This window comes from Nicotiana attenuata, chromosome 3, assembly GCF_001879085.1.
Source record: "Nicotiana attenuata strain UT chromosome 3, NIATTr2, whole genome shotgun sequence".
In the NCBI taxonomy this organism is placed as follows: domain Eukaryota; kingdom Viridiplantae; phylum Streptophyta; class Magnoliopsida; order Solanales; family Solanaceae; genus Nicotiana; species Nicotiana attenuata.
In genome coordinates, this window is record NC_031991.1 from 49,305,909 (window position 1) to 49,326,244 (window position 20,336).

A 20,336-nucleotide genomic window follows, 5' to 3' on the forward strand; every position below is an offset into this window, starting at 1 on the left:
AAGTTCCTAACAAAGGAGGGTGTGAAAACAGTATATGGAGAACAACATGCGGCTAAGGAGATGTTTGCAGTACACGACTTGACACCGGTATCGACACCATCCGCACCAAAAAGTCAAAAGACAAATAGGAGGTCAAATAGCAATTACAGACCATACCCTCGGTTGAGCCCAAGGGACAGGTGATTGATGAACAGGTGATCAAGGACGAAGAAGAAGATTTCCTCACCCCCCGAGCCTTCATTGCCCCTGAGGAATCGGATGCGACGAAGTCCATGGTCGAAGAACTCGAGCAGGCCGTATTGATTAAGCATCTTCCAGAGGGTTAACCCCCAAACTCAAGAAAAAACTTATTCAATTTCTTATCAATAACATCGATTGCTTCGCCTGGTCCCACTTAGATATGACAGGGATCCCACCAGAGATAATTACCCATCGACTAAGTGTCGATCCCAGGTTCAAATCAGTAAAGCAAAAGAGGAGACCTCAGTCCGAGGTAAAGCATGCATTCATCAAAGAAGAGGCAATCAAAATTCTAAAGATAGGATCCATTAGGGAAGTAAAATATCCTGAATGGCTAGCTAACGTAGTGGTAGTCCCTATAAAGGGGAATAAACTTAGAATGTGTGTAGACTACAAGGATTTGAACAAAGCATGCCCTAAAGATTCCTTCCCATTGCCCAACATCGATCGTTTGATCGATGCTACGGCCGGCCACGAGATCCTTACTTTTCTCGATGCCTACTCCGGGTACAACACGAAGTATGGTACGTATTGATATAATGTAATGCCCTTCGGGCTAAAAAATGCAGGAGCCACATATTAACGCCTAGTTAATAAGATGTTTGAACATCAGATAGGCAAATCCATGGAAGTTTATATTGATGACATGCTAGTTAAGTCCCTGCGTGCAGAGGACCATTTGACCCATTTGCAGATGACGTTCGATATCCTAAGAAAGTACAACATGAAGCTCAACCCCGAGAAATGCGCTTTTGGAGTCGGCTCAGGCAAGTTCTTGGGCTTCATGGTGTCAAACAGGGGTATCGAGATCAACCCCGATAAAATCAAAGCCATCGAGGAAATCACCGTAGTGAACAATGTGAAAACCGTACAACGACTGACCGGACGGATAGCTGCCTTAGGCCGATCTATCTTGAGGTCTTCAGATCGGAGCCATCATTTCTTTTCCCCCCGAATTATCGGGCAGACTGGCCAAATGGGCCATCGAACTTGGAGGGTATCATATCGAATATCAGCCTCGAACGGCTATGAAGTCTCAAATTTGGCAGAATTCGTGGCCGATTTCGCACCTACCCTCGTACCCGAAGTAGAAAAGGAACTCTTGCTAAAAATAGGTACGTCATCGAGGGTCTGGACCCTTTTCACAGATGGTGCTTCGAATGTGAAAGGGTCCGGGCTCGGTATCGTCTTGAAACCACCTACGGGCGGTATCATTAGGCAATCTATCAAAACTTCTAAATTAACTAACAATGAGTCCGAGTATGAGGCTATGATTGCAGGTCTCGAACTAGCCAAGGGCCTTGGAGCAGAAGTCATCGAGGCAAAATGTGACTCCCTTTTGGTGGTAAATCAAGTAAACGGGAGCTTCGAGGTCCGAGACGATCGAATGCAGAGGTACTTAGACAAACTTCAAGTGACACTGTACCGCTTCAAGGAATGGACATTGGACCATGTGACTCGAGAACAGAATAGCGAGGCCAATGCGCTAGCAAACTTGGGGTCATCGGTGGAAGAGGATGATATCGTCCCGGGGACTGTCGTCCAACTATCAAGGTCGGTGGTCGAAGAAGGCCATGCAGAAATTAATTCAACAGGTTTAACGTGGGATTGGAGGAATAAGTACATCGACAATCTGAAGCATGGGAAGCTCCCCACGGACTCAAAAGAGTCAAGGGCACTTCGAGCCAAAGCAGCTCGATTCTCACTCAATGAAAATGAAACATTGTACAGAAGAACCTTCGATGGGCCACTGGCGATGTGTTTGGGATCTGGGGACACCGATTATGTATTACGAGAAATCCACGAGGGCACTTGTGGGAACCATTCTGGCGCCGACTCTTTGGTTCGGAAGGTAATCAGAGCAGGATATTATTGGGACAGCAGGGAAAAGGACACCAAGGAGTTTGTTCTAAGATGTGATAAATGCCAAAGATTTGCACCAATGATCCATCAACCCGGTGAACAACTCCACTCGGTCCTATCTCCGTGGCCGTTCATGAAATGGGGGATGGACATCATCGGCCCCCTACCAACGGCGCTAGGTAAGGCTAAATTTATTCTGTTTATGACTGACTACTTCTCAAAATGGGTAGAAGCGCAGGCCTTCTAAAAGATAAGAGAAAAAGAAGTCATCGACTTCATATGGGACCACATCATATGTCGGTTCGGGATACCTGCCGAGATAGCATGTGACAATGGGAAACAATTCATCGGCAGCAAAGTAACAAAATTCCTCGAGGATCATAAAATCAAAAGGGTCCTATCAGCGCCTTACCACCCAAGTGCAAACGGTCAGGCCGAGTCCACAAACAAAACCATTATTCGAAACTTGAAGAAAAGGTTAGATGATGCAAAGGGGAAATGGAGAGAAGTATTGCCCGAGGTGCTATGGGCATATCGAACGACATCAAAGTCGAGCACGGGGGAGACACCATTTTCTTTGGTGTACGGGTCTGAAGCGTTGATCCCGGTCGAAGTCGGGGAACCTAGCGTCAGGTTTTGGCATGCCACCGAAGACTCAAATCACGAAGCCATGAACACTTCTCTCGAATTGCTAGATGAAAAATGTGAGGCCGCTTTAATTCGAATGGCCACACAAAAACAAAGGATCGAAAGATATTACAACAGAAGGATGAACCTTCGACATTTCGGAGTCAGGGACTTAGTCTTGAGGAAAGTCACTCTCAACACTCGAGATCCAAACGAAGGGAAACTAGACCCCAATTGGGAAGGACCGTACCGTGTCCTCGGAGTCGTAGGGAAAGGATCCTACAAACTTAGCACAATGGAAGGCGAGCAACTACCAAACAATTGGAATGTATCGTTGCTCAAACGCTATTACTGCTGAGACATTCGATTGGAAACATCGAGGAACCTTTCAACTCGAAGACCTTGGGTTTTAAAGCATGCGTTGTACTCTTTTTCCCTTAGATCGGGTTTTATCCCAAATAGGTTTTACCGGCAAGGTTTTTAACAAGGCAACACCTATATGCTACCTAAGTAATATCCAACAAGTATTCAAGGTCTCTTTTCAATCAACCTCGAACACTAGGGAGCATCACCCTCGGAGGGCGCATTCTTGAGGAGAGCAATTCAAATCACCCTCGGAGGACGCATTTTCGAAGAAAGCAATTCATGCCATGGGAGGGCTCGATAGGGGAATATTGTAATGGGCCAAACGGTCAAATGAACCTTGTCCATATAGAATAGCCGAGCCCCCTGTGGCAAAACATGTACGTGTGTATAGAGTATTTGAAAATATATCAAAACACTTTGTGCCTCAAAGAAGTCTACTGTTTTTACATTTAACGGCTCAAGAGCCATAACCCGAATGCACGCGAATATTCGGGGACTGTTATCGGCAATAGATACATTGAGTCATCAAACACTCGAACCTATAAGACCTCAAAGAGGCACATTCGAGCTCACAAGACCTCAAAGAGGCACCTCCTCGATATTAAGACCGAGGCCATCACACTCGGGGACTAAAGGCCACGGCCACATAAAAGACTACGGTCATATAAAAGGCTATGACCGAAATAATGCGGCTCGGACACGTCCAACTTCCGCCATAAAAAAGGCCTTCATATACTTCGAAAAAAATCGGTTAAATCAGGCTACCCTCGGCAAAAGCAAAAGGGGCTTCAATATATTCAGCCCTCGAATAAGACGAAGGCTTCGATAATATCAGCCTTCGAAAAAACCTCAAGAGGTATTCGATTAACGTTGCATATCAAATTACAAACAAGGTTCCAGTCAATCGAACATTCGAAAAACCTGAACGGGTACAAAAAACACATGCTAAGGCATACAAAATTTTCACTAAGTCTTTTAGCCGAAAAGAGGGAAAAGTTTATTGCCATTTTAGAGGCCGAGTTGGCCCCACCTAAAGAGCCTAAGCGCCAACCTAAAAGAGCCTAAGGGCCAATATTTAAAGAGCTTTAAGGCCGAAGCACACCATGCTCAAAGACCTTACCCAGCTCGGACTCAAAAGTCCCGAGCTAAAACTTAGCTTGAAGATCGAACTTTAAGTGGTAACTTATTTTAAATCGTTGATCAAAATACAAAATTTGAGGGTCTACTCTACCCCAAATTTGATTCAACGCTCAGAGGATAAAACATCAAAAATTAAACAATCGATGAAGAAAAATTGAAGGCAAATGATCAAAGAAACTCCTTTTTATATATGCAAAAATATATTATACGAGAGTCCTACAGAACAAAAAATTACAAAAAGAGAGAAAAAATTCTACCTACTACAAAGGGGCATTCCCCCCCGGACTTGTCGCTTTCCCGGGACCAGCCTCTTCCCCGGGAGTAACTTCTTCGGCAGCCCCCTCCTCTTCACCCCCTACGGCGTCATCATCATCGTCGGAGGAAAGGATAAATTTGGCATCGGCCTCATCTGCCTTAGCCTGCTTTATCTCCTCGGAAAGATCAAATCCCTTAGTGTTAATCTCTTCGAGGGTCTCCCTTCGGGATCGGTGCTGGACATATTCATTGCTTCTTTTCTCTCGGTCAGAAGCCTTCCTCAACTCCATCTGTGCATCGGCAGCATCCTTCAAATAGATGGCCAGCGTCCTGTCGGCCTTGGCTTGTATTACTTTGGCCTCGGCCCTGACCTCCACAACTTCGGCCTTGGCCTTCGCAAAACCAGCCTCGAGCTCGGCTATTCTGCCAGCTTGAACCAAGTTTCTCCCTTGAGCATTCCGAAGTTGAACCTCGAGGGCTGATACCTTCAACAGTGCATCATATTTTGCTGCAACGAGGGCGTCCATCTTCGCCTTCCATTCATTGCACTCGGCTCGGACTTGATTGACCTCACCCCGGAGCTGCCCAATCATGTTAGCTTTTGCTGCTGCTGAGACATTGAAGTATTAGCCTCCGAAGACGGGAGAGGTAGCTCGTATTTTTTCAGAATAGAGGTTACCTGCTTTTCTAACTCGCTCTCGTATTCGCAAGCTTCGGTCAACTATGATCGAAGATGCTTCAGTTCTTCCTCCTTTTTGTCAAGGAGAAGCTTAAGGGTCTTCTCCTCATTTGAAGCCCTACGTAATTCAACTTCACAGTGATGCAATTCGGTCTTCAATTTGTCAAAGGCCTACACAAAGGAAAATAATGATCAATTAGACAAAGGAAGAAAAGTATGGCATTGGAGAAATATCAGTGCCACTAAAGACTTACAATTAAGCAGAGACGCTGAGCCTCCTCGAAGATTGAGCTCGCATCCGCGAGGTCGGCCTCATCAACCCCGGCAAAGTAACCCTGGAAGGGGTCATTCTCACTCGGGACTTCGCCGAGCTCGGACGCCTTCATATTCTGAGCATCCCTGATGGTACCCTCGGAAAATACCGGAAACGACGAAGGCAAACCTGCTGTCATGGCCTTGGGAAGATCACCCGAGGCACTCTGTTCAGGCAGAGGAGCTTCGAAGCTCGGCATTTCCAGAAGTCTGAGAAGCAGTTGCCACGTAGATGATGTGGGGCCTTCATCCCCCTTTTCTTTTAAGGTTCCTTCTTCGGGGCTAGGGGCCCCGATCTCAGCAGACTTGACAATCTCGGAAGATTTCCTGGTTCGAGTCACCAGTATCGAGCCATCCATCTCATCAGCATCATCGTCCGTGAACTGGTAGGCCGAGTCAACATCCACATTTATAACAACGCTTTTCCTACGCCTCCGAGCGGGCTCTGTTTGGCTTTTAGTGTCCTCTCTCTTCGAGGACCTCTTTCTCTTGTTATCCTCCTTTGGCTTTGGAGCTGAAGGCCCTGCTTCCTCCCCGGAAGGGGGCAGCCTCATTTTGAAGAACTCACCAATACCCGCGATAAAGGAATCAGGTCACATGAAGAAAGACATTCCTAATAAAGAAAGAAACATTATGACACGTACCGTGGTGTTTCGCTTCCCACTTGCCCTTAGACTAGTCCCGCCATGCGTTTGTCGTATGGAGAAGTAGCAGCTAGTTTGCGAACCCAGTCCTCAAGGTCGAGGATCGCATTAGGCATCCACGGAATTGCTGCAGAGAAGTGAAAAGAATAAGTACCCGAAGATTAGCAAAAATCTATGGAAAAGAACTAAAAGAATCCCACCCACGTTCGAAATTCCATTCCTCGGGGAACGACAGGAACTCCTGGGGAATAATATCAACGGTCCTTACCCGGATGAACCGGCTCATCCAACCTCGATCCTTGCCTTCGTCGTTACTGGCGAAGAAGGACTTGGTCGATCGCCGTTGAAGTTTGATTAAACCCCAAAAATGTTAAGGCCAATATAATAGGATGAGGTGGCTGAGGGTGAACTCGAGCCCGGCTTTTTCGGTGAAGAACCTCATCATTATTACGATGCGCCAAAAGGACAGATGAATCTGGCCCAGGGTCACTTTATATCTTCGACAAAATTTAAGCACGAGCGGGTCGAGGGGACCCAACGTAAAGGGGTATGTATACACACTCAGGAACCCCTCTACGTAAGTCGTGATGTCCTCCCCCCGAGAAGGTATTTGCAGAACGACCTTCACCTCCCAATTACACTCTCTCCTCACAGCATCGAGGTGTCCTTCCTGTATTGACCTTATGTAACTCGATGCATGATCTCGACGGCCGGGGACGTCGGGAGGGTTCTCAACTATAAAGTCCTTTTGTAAAGAAAATCTGCTCGGTACAAGCTCGTGAAGCGCCGGCGACTTACCATCGGTTGGGCGGGAAGTGGAAGTGGGGTTTCCCTCCGTCTGAGGAATGGATTTGGAAGTTTTTGCCATCCGTTCTTTAGAAGAAAAAGATAGAAATGAATAAGCCGGCGAGGTTTTGAGCTGATGCGGCGGAGGAACTGGAAGTAGAAAAGGAAACGTATAGGAAAGAATATGTGCTACAAGATGGAAAAGTCCTTAATAAGAAGAGAAAACGAGTATATATAGAGGAAGGTGGCGACAGTTCATTAATATTGATGGCCGACCGGCTCTGACGCGTATTTAATGCTTTTGGGGAAGAGAACTGATGGGACGCTTCGGTCATTTCAACGTCCACGTCATAAGAATGATGCCATCATAAAGGATTTCAGGAATTCAAAACGTTTCATATCATTTCATTCTAAGAAACGCGGGGACTATCTGTATACGGCCAAAATCGGAGAGCTCAATTTCGAGGTCTGAATGGAACTCCGGGCTCAAGTTCGGGGTAGCACGAAGTAAAGACCAGGTCTGACTGGAAAATGCACACCTCGCGGGAGCAAATCAAAGACCCGTCATGATCTACCTTGAGGGCAGTACAATTTCGATGACACTCAAGAAAGAGTGGGAATTTCTCAAGGACACGTGGGTCAGGGTATAAGTTATAGGATAAGATTTGTACGAAATGGTACAAGTCCGTACTAGGTTGTTATACAGCTGTACCAATAGAATTCTTTGTCATAATTGGAAATGTACTATATGAGGGTTTTCCCCTCCTATATAAAGGGGACCCCAATCTTTGTAAAAATCATCTGACTCACTGCAATAGAATATTCTACTCTGCTTTTCTTGTTTACCGTGCTCCACAATTGTTCTTCAGCTTTATTGTCTTTACTTTACTGTTCCTATTTTATTTTTCCCTTAACTCACCTCGAGGCCCCCGAGATAATCGAGCTCGAGGACCCTGTAGCTCTATTGACACTGATTTGGTTCGTCAATTTTTTCTACTTTAACTTAATATAACTTGTATATTCACTAGTATTAGAATAAATCACATATCTTTAAAACCACAAATCATCTTTAATTGTTGCTCACAATTTTTGAGGTAAACAAATATTTCACAAACACAAGTTTTGTAGTATAATTTGGAGAAATTCCATGTTTAACTTGAACAAAACGTAATCACTAAGGACTTAACCTTTAAATTTATAAATTAAGGTTCCATCTTTCTTGAATTGTATTTGTGCACATCTATTTACTGTTGCCTTTCCATCAATTTTTGTTTGTGTACACATCTATTAGTTTTGGTTGCCTTGCCGGTAACCCGTAGTTGTATCGATTGTTTTTGGTAGATAGTATTTGCTTGTTTTTCTATCTTTTCTACTAGTGTTTTAAGCTTAAGGTTTCATCTATCCCTTTTAATTCCTTGTTTGTATTGGGGTAGTTTCTTAGACGTGGTATATTCACTGTTCTAGTGCCTGCTCGCGTTACTGTTCTCATAGTAGCGCCTTGAGTTATTTTTAGCTCTTGGGTTCCTAGCTTGTAGTCCTTCGTTCCCGCTACTTGTTCTTAGTAGTAGTGTTTACCTGATATCTTTTGCTTATAGTGGCGGTAGTGTACGATGTGAGAGTAAGGTCATGTCATCGGGTGGGGCTGGGGGTGGCATCCAGGGGTGGGAAGGGGAGGGGGAGGGGTAAGAAAGTCTCTAGGCTGAGAGTTAGGTCTTGGAACATTGGGTCATTGACGGGGAAGTCTATAGAGTTAGTTAAGATTTTTCAGAAGAGGAAGATCAATATAGCGTGTGTTCAGGAGACTAGATGGAAGGGTACTAGGGCACGGGATGTAGACGGGTTTAAACTATGGTACTCAGGAAGCGTTGGGGGTAAGAATGGGGTAGGAATTTAGTAGACAGGGACCTCAGGGAGCTCGTGGTCGAGGTTAGGAGTGTAAATGATAGGTTGATGAGTATTAAGCTTGTAGTTAGTGGGTTTACTGTAAACGTGATTAGTGCATACGCTCCTCACGTAGGTTTGGACCAGGAGGTCAAGAAGCGATTCTGAGAGGATTTGGATGAGATGGTGCGTAGTATCTCGCACACAGAGAAGCTGTTCATTGGCGGAGATTTCAATGGCCATATTGGGGCTAGTGCTAGGGGTTGTGATGATGTGCATGGCGGGTTCGGTTTTGGGGATAGGAATGAGGGAGGTAATTCACTGTTGGATTTTGCTAGGGATTTTGATTTGATTATAGCTAACTCGAGTATTCCGAAGAGGGAAGAGCACCTGGTAACTTTTCGGAATTCAATGGGTAAGACTCTGATTGATTATCTTCTCTACAGGAAATGTGATAAAGTCTGTGCACTGATTACAAGGTCATCCCAAGTGAGCACCTCACGACCCTACATAGGCTCCTAGTTATGGACCTGGAGATCAAGAGGAGTAGGAGGAAGAGGGCGGTGTGCAGGCAACCTAAGATGAAGTGGGGTAACTTGACCAAGGACAAAGCTTAGGAGTTAGGGGAGAAGTTGTTGGCTATGGAGGCCTGGATGAGTAGGGTGACGCATCTAGTATGTGGTTCACGACTGCGAATTGCATTAGGGTAGCTTCTAGAGAGGTCTTACGGGCCACGAAGGGCTCTCTCGGGGGTCATAGAGGGGACTGGTGGTGGAATGGAGAGGTCCAAGGTAAAGTGGAAACTAAGAAAGCTGCTTATTTGAAGCTAGTAGAGAGTACAAACGAAGAGGAAAAAAGGACTTATCGGGAGTGTTACAGAAAGGCAAAGAAAGAGGCAAAGTTAGCAGTTACGACGGCTAAAAATGCGGCGTTTGCTCGTTTGTACGAGGAGTTCGGGGGCAAAGGCAGGGACAAGAAGCTGTACTGGTTGGCCAAGGTGAGGGAGAGGAAGGCCCGTGACTTAGACCAAGTCAAGTACATCAAGGACGAGGATGGAAAAGTATTGATGGACGAGGCACTTATTAGGGGAAGATAGCAGACATACTTCGATAAACTGTTGAACGAGGAGAGGGATGGACGCATTGTGCTGGGTAAGTTGGAGCACTCCGAGAGTCAGCGGTATTTTGGGTACTGTAGGCAGATTACATTAGAGGAGGTGGAAGGGGCGATGCGTAAGATGTGTAGGGACCAGACGAAATCCCGGTGGAGTTCTCGAAGAGCACGGGGAGAGCAAGTTTGGAGTGGCTCACTAGGCTGTTTAATGTTATTTTTAAGACGAAGAAGATGCCCGAAGAATAGAGGTGGAGTACGATAGTTCCGCTTTACAAGAACAAGGGTGATATCCAAAATTGCAACAATTATAGGGGTATCAAGCTCTTGAGTCACACTATGAAGGTTTGGGAGAGGCTGGTGGAGGCCAGGGTGAGGAGGTGTGTGTCTATTTCCGAGAATCAGTTTGGATTCATGCCGGGACGTTCGACTATGGAAGCGATTCATCTGGTTAGGAGATTAGTGGAGCCGTACAGGGAGAGGAAGAAGGACTTGCATTTGGTGTTTATTGACCTTGAGAAAGCGTACGATAAAGTCCCGAGGGAGATCCTGTGGAGGTATTTAGAGGCTAGTGGTGTTCCGGTAGCGTACATTAGGGTGATTAAGGATATGTATGAAGATGCTAAAACTCGGGTGAGGACTGTGGGTAGTGACTCGGAGCATTTCCCAGTGGTGATGGGGTTGCACCAGGGATCGACTCTTAGCCCGTTTTATTAGCCTTAGTGATGGATGTACTGTAGCGACACATCCAAGGGGAGGTGCCTTGGTGCATGCTATTTGCCAATGATATAGTGTTGATTGAAGAGATGCGAAGCGGAGTTAACGCGAGGTTGGAGGTTTGGAGACAGACCTTGGAGTCTAAAGGTTTCAAATTGAGTAGAACCAAAACAGAATACTTGGAGTGCAAATTCTGTGACGGGACCCATGAAGCAGACGTAGAGGTAAAGCTTGATGCTCAAGTTATCCCCAAGAAAGCGAGCTTTAAGTATCTCGGGTCTATTTCCAAGGTAACGGGGAGATTGATGAAGATGTCGCACATCGCATCGGAGCGGGATGGATGAAGAGGAGGATCGCTTCCGGTGTTTTTTGTGATAAGAACGTGCCGCCAAGATATAAGGGCAAGTTTTATAGAGTGGTGGTTCAACCGACTATGCTGTATGGGGCTGAGTGTTGGCCAGTCAAGAACTCCCACGTGCAGAAGATGAAAGTAGCAGAGATGAGGATGTTGAGATGGATGTGTGGGTGTACCAGGAGACATAAGATTAAGAATGAACTTATCCGAGACAGAGTGGGAGTAGCTTCCGTGGAGGACAAGATGCGGGAGTCGAGGCTGAGATGGTTTAGACATGTTAAGAAAAGAAGCATTGATGCCCCTGTTAGGAGTTGTGAGAGGTTGGCCATGGCGAGTTTGAGAAGAGGTCGAGGTAGGCCTAAGAAGTACTGGAGAGAGGTGATTAGACTGGACATGGCGCTGCTTCAGCTTACTGAGGACATGACCCTTGATAGGAAGGTGTGGAGGTCGAGGATTAAGGTAGAAGGTTAGTGGGTTGTTTTTAGTTGCTCACCGATAGTCTTAGTAGCACGCATGTCCCCTTTATTACGTTATGTGGTTTTGTTCGCCTCAGGTATTGTATCCCTTGTTGCTAGTATTTGGTACTACTTATCCTTTATCTCTCCCCTTTTATTTTTTCTTCCCTCTTTCTTCCTTTCTTGCTGTCCACTTCTTCTTATTACCCTTCCTGAGCCGAGGGTCTATTGGAAACAGCCTCTCTACCTGTTAGGTAGGAGTAAGGTCTGCGTACAGACTACCCTTCCCAGACCCCACCCAGTGGGAACATACTGGGTTGGTTGTTGTTGTTGTTTTTATGTATTTTAATTCGATAAATGATAAACAAACTTATTACCGGTGGCCGGCTATTCAATTTTAAAAGCTGAAGCCAACACTTAAGCCGTGAACATAATAAATTTAACTATATACATATGAATTATGATCCATCTATCAGCCAAAAAATTTAAAAAGATTAATCCATTTCTTTCTAACAATCTAATGATGATATTTAATACAATTGAATATAGCTTATACGATTATATAAAAATCCTTTCTACCTAAAGTCTTATGTTCGTGTTGGCATATAAATTTTATTGAAATTGAATGCATAAAATAATTTTTGACTATATTCAAAGATATATTAGTTTAAACAAATTTAATTGGGCTAATATAATTGGATTAGTCCAATATGTATGGATTTAATAAATGATTGTAAATTATTGGGCTAGCCCATTTTATCGGGGCTACAAGTGATGATCCCACTTCATTAAGCTCAAAATGTCATCTTCCTAGAGGTCCAGTTTGGTGCCACGCGTCAAATAACGTGGCACACCAAGTCACACGAAAAAGTCAATGGTATCATGCCACGTGTCCAAATGACAAGGAATGCCAAGTCAAATTAAAAGGCCAATAAACCTGCGCCACATGTGCAAGTGGCATGTTTTGGCCAATCAAATGTGGCATTGTCACTCTTCAATCTGATTGGTCGGAAAGAGTTTATTCTCATCACAACTCTTCCCTCCCACAACTATAAATAGGGGTCTTCATAACCCAGAAAAGACACTAGAAGTCTAGAAGTTATAACAAAAAGCAAGAAAGAGCTCGCGGATCAAGCGGCTGCAAATTCCTTCACAAGTTTCAAGCTTCAAGCAATCAAGTTCAAGTTCAAGAAATCAATTTCAAGCTCAAGAATGAAGAACAAATCAAGATACAAGGAGTACGAGTTCAAATTAAAGTTTGTGCTAGTTGTATTCAAGATCATCGCTCGTGGCAACAAATATATGATAGGTTATGTGTCCTGTTATGTTTTGATAATCTAACAAACTTAATGTTAAGAACCCGATTGTGAACGTCTTCCACATCCTTAAGTGCTCAAGAACAACAAGTCTCAAGTCGAGGACATGTTTCAACAATTCAGAGTCAAAGAAACGACAGAGGGAACATATGGACATCAGTTCCCTTGCTAATTGTACTAAGTCAACTCCCCACAGCTGTAAAGTTGCTGCAATTGTTCCTCTGCACGCACGCAACAAGGCCAACAGTATAGCAGTCACTTTATGGGGAATGCCTTTGTACCAAATACACTTGCATCATCCAAGTGACATCACTTGGGTAATATTAACATGAAGCAAAGCAAAAACAAGTCACTTTCACATTCCAGAATCGATCAAGATTTCTCTCAAGTGTGTCGCAATCTTGCAAGTGACTCTCAAGGTTTCAAGAACAAAGAACAACATAACGAAGGACCAGCTTACTGCATTGAGTCATTACATGTCCTTAGTTGTGTTGCACCTTTGTTAAAGTGATTTACTTGTAATTCCTACTTTGCTTAGTTAAGAAGCAGTGTGTAGGAAACCGTTTGTAAAATCATAAATCTTGTGTTTGTATCTTGGCTAGAGTTAGTCGAGTTGTAAGCTTTGTAATAGAGTTATTACAAAGGGGCTTGTAATAGAGTTATTACAAGTTAGTGAGGGATTACGAGTTTAATTCCTAGGTTACAATAGTTTGTAATCTGAAGTTTGCTCAGCAGTGAAGTTAAAATCCTACGAGTGTAGGTCGTGGTTTTTAATCCCGTGAGCTGGGAGTTTTTCACGTAAAACTCTATTGTTTTATTTTCTTACTGCTGTGTGTGTGTGTGTGTTCTGTGGGAACAAATAGAAAACCTGGTTCTCTATATAGTTTGGTGGACCCTTAGTTTCTATCAATTGATATCAAAGCAGGTTCTTTCTATCATGCTAACACCTAGAAAGGATCCTAATGGCTGCTCCACCAAGGTTCAATGGACAATACTATGGATGGTAGAAGACAAGGATGCACGATTTCATCATGGCTGAAGATTCAGAGATCTGAGATGTTATCTGTGATGGTCCTTTCATTCCTATGAAGACCAATGGTGAACCACCAGTGACAATTCCCAAAACATGAAAGGAATACAACGATGCTGACCGCAAGGCTATAGAGAAGAACTTTCGAGCCAAAAAGATCCTCCTCTGTGGCATTGGACCAGACGAAAACAACAGGATTGCTGCTTGTCAATCTGCCAAAGAAATCTGGGAAGCTATCCAAACAGCACACGAAGGGACAACTCAAGTCAAGCAGTCAAAGATTGATATGCTAACCACTGAATATGAACTCTTTAGGATGATGAGTCCATTCAGGACACGCACACTCGCTTCACCTCTATCATCAATGAGCTTCATTATCTGGGAGAGATTATTCTAAGGAACAAACTTGTTAGGAAAATACTCAGTGTATTACCTGGTTCTTGGGAAAGCAAAGTAAATGCCATCACGGAGACAAAGGATTTGCAAAAGCTGACTATTGATGAACTCATTGGCAATCTAAAAACTTATGGAATGAAGAAGAAGGATCATGAGAGAAGAGCCCAAAAGAGAGAAGAACTTGGTCCTCAAGATAGACAACAACGACTCAAGTGGTGAAGATGTTGATATGGCCTACCTGACAAAAAGATTTAAGAAAACGGTGCACAGAAATGGAGGTATTCCAAAGAGGGGCAGCTCCTGCAAGCCAAGAGGCTATGACTTATGTCATAAGTGCGGGAAGCCAGGACATTTCATCAAGGATTTCCCTCTCCTCAAGCAAGACCAGTACAAACACAACACAGACAAAGCAACCAAGAGGAACCTGTTCCTAACAAAAGATTCAAGAGAAAAGATGTCGCTGACAATATTGTGAAACAGGCTCTTGCTGCATGGGGAGACTCTTCCAGCGAATCTGGAGAAGATGATGGGCAAGGTGATAGCTCCATGATGGCACTAGAAAGTGAAGCGGCTGAGTATGACTCTATTTTTCCCTAATGGCAAAATCTGATGAGGATGAGGAAGATGGCGATGATGATGAGGTAATCTTTCTGGACGTTCAAAGAATATGAAGTCCTATTCTCAAAAGAAGCTTATATCCTTGGCTAATGTTCTAATTGATGCATATCACAATCTCATTAACGATAAAAATGTGCTAACTGTGGAACTAGGAGAAGTAGAACATGAGAGAGATGATCTAGTGGTTGTTGTGGTCGATTTAAAAGAGACCATTGAGAGTTTAAAAAGGAAAAAAATATCTTAACTGAGAAGATTGCAAACATAGAGCATGAGAGAGGTGAATTATTAGTAGCAATTGTGGACCTAAAGGAAATAATTAAGGAACTAAAAAGGGAAAGTAGGCATGAGATCACTCCAAAGGGAAAGGAAGTTGCAAGTGAGGCACACCTTAGGCTTGAAAATGAGCTAAAATCAGTGAAATCTAGTATGTGTGCCGAACTTGAGAGAAACAGACAACTTTAGGAAGATCTAAGCAGAGTTAAGAATGACCTAGAAAAATCTCTTAAGTAGACCTGGTCCTCTGATGCAATCACTGCTATGTATAAGAATAATGGGGGGAAACAAGCAGGAATCGGGTTCCAAAGGGAAAAGACTCCTTACAACCCGCATAACAAGTACGTTACTGTACCTGATAACTGGCTCTGCACTCACTGTGGTAACACTAGGCATTTTAAAGAAATATGTAAAGCCAAATTTCAGTCCCAACAGAAAAACAAAGTTTTGCTGAAAAAGTAACTATTACTAAAGAACCTGGTCCCTCATATAAAAAATGTGTGATGCCTGCTTGGACAAAAAGAATTTTGGTTCACCATTTTCCTCATTACAAGGGAACCAAACTTATTTGGATTCCTAAGTCTAATCCTTGACTTCCTTATGCAGGGAGCAGCGAAAGAAAGCAGCCAAAGATGATATATGGATAGTGGCTGCTCGAAGCATATGACTGGAAGCACAAATGATTTCCTTTCACTCAAAGCCCTGCAAGGAGGGAGTGTATCCTTTGGCAATGACAAAAAGGGATACATTCTGGGAGTAAGAAGAATTGGGAAGTCTCTCTCTCTCTCTCAATTGAAAATGTGTATTATGTGAACGGCTTGAAGTACAGCTTACTGAGTGTTTCTCAAATCAGCGACAAAGGCAACAAGGTGGAATTTGTGTCAAAAATCTGCACAGTCACAAACCTCGTGACTGGTGAAGTGATCCTGATGGCAAAAAGATACAAAAATATCTATGTTGCTAATTGTGAGTCCCTACACAATGGGGATCTCACATGTCTGAGTGATGTGGATGATGATGCTAAATTATGGCACAGAAGGTTGGGCCATGCAAGTTTTACGTTGCTGAACAAATTGGTCAAGAAGGACCTGGTTCGTGGACTGCGTAAGTAAAGCTTCAAAGATCACAAGGTGTGTGATGCATGTGTAAAAGGAAAGCAAACCAGGTCCTCCTTCAAACCCAAAAAGGAAGTAAGCACCTCAAGGACACTTGATCTCCTCCATATGGATCTGTGTGGACCTACGAGAGTGCCAAGTAGAGGAGGAAAGAAGTACATTTTCGTCATAGTGGATGACTAATCCAGATTCACATGGACCCTGTTCCTCAGAACCAAAGATGAGATTTTTCCAGTGTTTGCTGCTTTTGTGAAGAAGATCCAAGTAAAGATGAGCCATAATATTGTGAGTATAAGATCTGATCATGGCAAAAAAATTTGACAACGCAAAGTTCGACGAGTTCTGTGCTGAAAATGGTATAAATCATAATTTTTCAGCTCCAAGAACACCCCAACAAAATGGTATTGTGGAGAGGAAAAATAGGACTTTTGAAGACATGGCTAGGACAATGCTGATTGATAGTGGTGTTGCAAAAAGTTTTTGGGCCGAGGCAGTTAACACTGCATGCTACTTGGTGAACATGTGCATAATCAGGTCTCTCCTGAACAAAACCCCGTATGAACTGTTGAACGGGAGAAAACCCAAGTTAACACACTTAAGGATATTTGGTTGCAAATGTTTTGTACTCAACAATGGTAAGGATGCTCTGGAAAAATTTGATGCCAAAAGTGATGAAGGAATATTTCTTGGATATTCATCATAAAACAAAGGTTACAAGGTGTACAACAAAAGAACTCAATGTGTTGAGGAAAGCATACATGTGATCTTTGACGAATCACACCACCTATTCGGAAGAGCTGCACAAGATAAGGCTGATCAAGATGGACAACTATCAAATTTTCCTGGTGAAGTCATTAATATGGAAAATAGAAAGGCTGACATGATAAGTCAGGTCATGGAATCAAATGACAATAGTGCAGCTGAATCTCCAGCTGATGTAGAGGAACGTGGTTCCTCAATCACAATAACTGAAGCAGAGAACAGAGTTGTTGATGTTGTGTAAAGAACCCAGATGCCGAGCTGATAAGCAGGAATCATGTCAACAATGAATCACATCCAGAAGAATTTGGTCTCTCATAATGAGATTCAGGTGTCTAACTGGAAGCATAAGAGTTCACATCCTCTTCAGAATGTGATCACTCCTTTTGACTCAGGGATTCAAACTAGATCAAAGTCAAGAAACTCACTTTCCTTCTCTGTCTTTCTCTCTCAAATTGATCCAAAAAATATCAAGGAAGCACTGAAAGATGCTGACTGGATTACTGCTATGCAAGATGAACTCCATCAATTTGAGAGGAATAGCGTATGACACCTGGTTCGTCGACCTGCTGACAGAACTGTTATGGGAACAAGACGGGTATTTAGAAACAAACTTAATGAGTTTGGAAACACAACTAGGAGCAAGGCAAGGCTAGTAGTTCAAGGCTACAATCAAGAAGAAGGGATTGACTATGATGAAACTTTTTCTCCAGTTGCTCGAATGGAGGCCATTAGAATCCTCATTGCCTTTGCATCTCATATGGAATTCAAATTGTTCCAAATGGATGTCAAAAGTGCATTTCTGAATGGTTTTCTAAAAGAAGAAGTCTTCTTCAAGCAACCGCCTGGCTTTGAATGTCATGAGCATCCTGAGGATGTATTCAAACTTGACAAAGTTTTATATAGGCTGAAGCAGGCTCCTTGTGCATGGTATAAAAGGTTGTCCAAATTCCTGATTGAAAATGTCTTTACAAGAGGAAAGATCGACAACACCTTATTTTTGAATAAACGAGGAGGAACCTGCTCATTGTGCAAGCCTATGTTGACGACATCATCTTTGGTGCAACAAATGATTCTTTGTGTGAAGAGTTTGCAAAGCTCGTGGGAAGCGAGTTCAAGATGAGCATGATGGAGGAATAAAAAAATTTCTTAGGTCTGCATGTTAAGCAAACTGAAAGGGGCACAATGATAAGTCAGCAGAAGTACATCAAAGCGCTTTTAAAGAGATTTGAGATGGAAAGTTCAAAGGTCATTGATACCCCCATAGCCACTGCCACTCGTCTGGACATGGATGAACCTGGTTCTCCTGTGAACGAGACCGTGTACAGAGGTATCATTGGGTCACTCTTATATCTCACAGTAAGCAGACCGGATATTGTTTTCAGTGTGGGACTGTGTGCCCGGTTTCAATCTAATCCAAAGGAATCTCATCTGAAGGCTGCCAAGAGAATCCTGAGGTATCTCAAAGGAATGGAGGACCTGGTTTTCTACTATCCCTCTGGAGACAATTTCGACTTGATCGGGTATGCTGACGCTGATTATCCTGGTTATCTAGTGGATAGGAAAAACACTTCTGGCATGGCACACTTTTTGGGATCGTGTCTAATTTCATGGGGTACAAGATAACAAAACTCAATGGCTCATTCAACTGCAGAAGCTGAGTATGTGGCAGCTGCCTCTTGCTGTGCTCAACTGCTGTAGATCAAGCAACAACTAGAAGATTTTGGTGTGTTTTCTGATTGTGTGCCATTACTGTGTGGCAACACCAGTGCTCTCAACATGGAAAAAAATCCCGTTCAGCATAAGAGAACAAAGCACGATGATGTGTGACATCATTTCCTCAGAGATATGTTGAAAAAGGGCTTATATGCATGAAGTTTTGCTGTACAGAAGATCAAATTGCAGATATCTTCACCAAAGCACTGAGCAGAGAGCACTTTGAAAAGAATCGTTTGGCACTGGGGTTGATCAAATCAAGCTGAGGACCTGGTCCCTCAATGATTGGCTATGAAATAAAGGAACAGGTAAATTAGCTAAAAGTGTTTTCTGGCAAGGTATAACTCATTTCTATACCGTTACAAGTAGACACGCATGGCGATTATAAAGCAAACAAGAAGCTAATGGTTGCACTTTGGCAAAAGGATGACGCTCACATTTATAAAATCTGTCAGGGAACCTGGTTCCCTTGACACAGGTTAGTAGTTCCTTTGTACTCTCACACACAACTTTTTAACGGCAAAAAAGGGTGCCACGTCATTAAAATGTCAGTTTCTACTTTATCTTATTTTTTTTGGAACCCAAGAGTCCTTCCCGTTACGAAACGACCCGCCTACCCAGAAAATCAATACCTGTTCCTAACCGGTCCCTCACCCTCCTTTAAATAAATCCAAACGATGTCACTCTCATAACTATTCACATCAAAATCCAAAACTTCCCCTTTCTCTCAACAACCAACACTCCCTTCTTCCATAAACTCTCACTACACTCCACCATGTTTGAAAATCAAGAAGCCACAAATGTCCCAAGTATTGTCCCCATTGTGGCTTCATCTATTGAAGCACCGGTGACAGAGTCTAAGTCCCCTATGCCACCCAGTCCAAACCCTAAGCAAAATTCCCAACCACCCACTGCCTTTTCTCCAACCCAATCAAGTTATGGTTCTCATCGCAGTCGCAAGACTTCGAACCCCAAGAGGTTTGTAGTTATGACCTCTCCTTCTGCCTCGCCGGAAAAAATGGCTGAGGGAGAAACAATAGAGGGAGAAGAAAATCAGGAAGTCTCCAGTCTGCAAGTGGAAGAGAATCCTGAGGCACAACAGGGTGTGTTTCGCAATAGTGAATGATGACTACACTAGGCCTTGATTTGAATGTCGCTGATTCTATAAAATGAGCCTTCTGCTCCATAGGACTTGAACAGTAACGTGCTTGCTTCTCTTAAATTCTATCTTTTTTCTCTTTTTGAACTTTTCTTCCACCTACAAATATCCTAGTTTCATGACAAAATATTTTCCTTGATCACCCTTGTTCTAGCCTTTACGGAAACTAGCATGCAATTTATTAATTCTCTGTTAAAAGACAAAGAACTTGAACAGATGAAAGCCTGAAGATCTAAGTTACCCTACAAAAACCTTTCTAAATCTTTAAACCTTAAAGAACTTGATTTGTGCTTGGACCTACTCTACCTTAAATTAGAGCTTATACTTAAGCAAAGCGTTCTGCTAATTCTCTTGCATAATATTACTTTTTAACCAAGGCACTAGGGTATTTCTGGTTGCAATCTCTACGTAGCCAAAATGCAAAGTTTATCCATTCAGTAAATAAACAATAAGAGAGTGTTTGTGTGTGTATCTTGTTGTATTCTCTAACAATGTGACACCTTGCTTCCTAGTGTATGAGTCAC

At 43.3% G+C, this 20,336-nt stretch overlaps 1 protein-coding gene across 1 annotated transcript; it reads left to right on the forward strand.

Moving 5' to 3' along the window:
- Positions 8,977–9,889, forward strand: LOC109224349. The gene is made up of 2 exons (XM_019388934.1): positions 8,977–9,272; positions 9,499–9,889. The coding sequence occupies exons 1-2, from the start codon at positions 8,977–8,979 to the stop codon at positions 9,887–9,889; spliced, it is 687 nt and encodes a 228-aa protein (XP_019244479.1).

What these genes read in the sequence shown, in the direction of transcription:
- LOC109224349 (XM_019388934.1), top strand. Translation starts at nt 8,977, where the DNA reads ATGGTGCGTAGTATCTCGCACACAGAGAAGCTGTTCATTGGCGGAGAT. An exon ending in GTCTGTGCACTGATTACAAG is followed by an intron (nt 9,273 to 9,498) that starts GTCATCCCAAGT and finishes GAATTGCATTAG; the next exon opens with GGTAGCTTCTAGAGAGGTCT.